Source organism: Babylonia areolata, chromosome 20 (genome assembly GCF_041734735.1).
Source record: "Babylonia areolata isolate BAREFJ2019XMU chromosome 20, ASM4173473v1, whole genome shotgun sequence".
NCBI lineage: Eukaryota > Metazoa > Mollusca > Gastropoda > Neogastropoda > Buccinidae > Babylonia > Babylonia areolata.
This window is the reverse complement of record NC_134895.1, coordinates 23,331,313-23,333,812: the sequence shown is the minus strand read 5'-3', so window position 1 is coordinate 23,333,812 and position 2,500 is coordinate 23,331,313. Positions and strand designations below refer to the sequence as shown.

At 48.2% G+C, this 2,500-nt stretch overlaps 1 protein-coding gene across 1 annotated transcript in view; it reads left to right on the top strand.

Moving 5' to 3' along the window:
* The window catches only part of LOC143295021 (IQ motif and ankyrin repeat domain-containing protein 1-like), a 9,237-nt gene that overhangs the window by 3,821 nt on the left and 2,916 nt on the right, over positions 1–2,500 (top strand). Inside the window, exons 4-5 of the mRNA XM_076606561.1 lie at positions 708–842; positions 1,643–1,771. Of these exons, the coding sequence (XP_076462676.1) occupies positions 708–842; positions 1,643–1,771 (264 nt within the window). The remainder of the gene's footprint in view (positions 1–707; positions 843–1,642; positions 1,772–2,500) is intronic.

Sequence of the window (2,500 nt, the reverse complement as noted above, 5' to 3'; positions counted from 1 at the left end):
TAATGAATATTGATGCATCCATTTCTACAAACCACTAAAAAAAAGGCTGTGTGTGGAAGTACCCTTTATTGGGTGCCAGTATCAGTATTGATGTACCCTATGTTGGGTGCCTGTATCAGTATGGATGTACCCCTTGTTAGGTGCCTGTATCAGTATGGATGAACCCCGAGTTTGGTGCCTCAATCAGTATAGATGTACCCTTTCCTGGGTGCCTGTATCAGTGTGTGTGTGTGTGTGTGTGTGTGTGTGTGTGTGGTGTGTCTGTGTGTGTGAGTGAGTGAGCGTGTGTGTGTATTTCAGTGAGTGAGTTAGCGAGTATGTGTATGTGTACCAGTATGGATGTGCCCATTGTTGGGTGCCTATACCAGTATGGATGTACCCTTCCTGGGTGCCTCTGTCAGTATGGATGTACCCCTTCCTGGGTGCCTCTGTCAGTATGGATGTACCCCTTCCTGGGTGCCTCTGTCAGTATGGATGTACCCCTTCCTGGGTGCCTCTGTCAGTATGGATGTACCCCTTCCTGGGTGCCTCTGTCAGTATGGATGTACCCTTCCTGGGTGCCTCTGTCAGTATGGATGTACCCCTTCCTGGGTGCCTCTGTCAGTATGGATGTACCCCTTCCTGGGTGCCTCTGTCAGTATGGATGTACCCCTTCCTGGGTGCCTCTGTCAGTATGGATGTACCCCTTCCTGGCTTCCCTTCTTCAGATGGCCCTTGGTGATTGACGAGAACGGCAGGGTGGCGGTGTTCCTGCACCACCGGGACTGCAACACGCTGAACGCTCTGGACCAGCTCGAGATGGCCCCGGAGATGATCCGCAAGGCTCTGCTGGGCGCCATCAGGTACATGTGTGTGTGTGTGTGTGTGTGTGTGTGTGTGTGTGTGTGTGTTAGTAGCAGCAGCAGCAGTAGTAGTAGTAGTAGTCTTCTATTGAACGTCTTTCCATTTAAAGTGATAAAACAAAAGAAAAAAATGGGGGAGGAGTGTGTGTGGTGTGTGTGTGTGTGTGTGTGTGTGTGTGCGTGAGAGAGAGAGTGTGTGTGTGTGTGTGTGCGTGAGAGAGTGTGTGTGTGTGTGTGCGTGAGAGAGAGAGAGTGTGTGTGTGTGAGAGAGAGAGTGTGTGTGTGTGTGTGAGAGAGAGAGAGAGTGTGTGTGTGTGTGTGCGTGAGAGAGAGAGAGAGTGTGTGTGTCTGCGTGAGAGAGAGAGAGAGAGTGTGTGTGTGCGTGAGAGAGTGTGTGTGTGTGTGTGCGTGAGAGAGAGAGAGAGAGAGAGAGAGAGTGTGTGTGTGTGTGAGAGAGAGTGTGTGTGTGTGTTTGCGTGAGCGAGAGAGAGAGAGTGTGTGTGTGTGTGTGTGTGTCAGTGCGTGTGTGTGTGTGTGTGCGTGAGAGAGAGTGGCTGTGAGAGAGAGAGAGAGAGAGACAGAGACAGAGAGAGAGAGTGATGATCCCTAGGGCTCTGTTGGGCTCCGTTATGTACATGTGCGCGCGCGCGCGCGCGCGCCTGTGTGTGTGTGTGTGTGTGTGTGTGTGTGTGTGTGAGTGAACGTATGTATGTGTGTGTGTGTGGATGTGTGTGTGAGTGTGTATAAAGTGTGTGTGCTGCTGCTGATGATGATGCTCAAGTGACCGGTGCACGGTACAGGTATGGGAAACCCATGGTGATCAACTTGGTGGAGAACGGGGACATCAACATCGTTAAGGATCGCTTCGATGACATCATGCCGGACCTCTTCAACCTCGTGCTCACCAAGAAGATCCTGCAGGATGACCTGTCAGTGTGTGTGTGTGTGTGTGTGTGTGTGTGTGTGTGTGTGTGTGTGTGTGTGTGTGTGTGTGTGTGTGTGTGCTTTTGTTTCACGTCTATCCATACTTGTGGTTTTAGACGAAAATCCATTACCCTTCTCCACCCCACCCCTCCGCACTCATGCCTGAAGTCATCACTACTTTCCCCGTTCCTCTCTCCTCAATTAGCCTGAAAAAGAATATCAACGGAAAAAAACAAACTAACTGGTCTACCAGAAAATTAAAGAGTCAATGGGGCTCCTAATTATTTATATATATATATATATATATATGTGTGTGTGTGTGTGTGTGTGTGTGTGTGTGTGTGTGTGTGTGTGTGTGTGTGATTATGTGAATGTATGTCTGTATGAATGTGTGTGCGCCCTGTATATAGAATCATTCTTCGTCATCCCGGCTTTCAGACAGTGTGATGGTGATGCTTATCGCAACACTCACTGTCACAACAGCCGTGGTCATCCGTTTTGCCATTGGCGCTGTTGATCATAGTGTATGACTGAAATGAAACTTTGTTAAGATTTGGAGTATCTTGCTTTTCTGCGATACTTCTTTCCTTCCTTCTTTCCTTCCTCCCTTCCTTCCTTTCTTCTTTCCTGCCTTCCATTGTTTATTCATTCATTCATTCATTATTTCAATCAATCAATCAATCAATCAATCATTCATTCATTCATTCATTCATTCATTCATTCATTCATTCCAC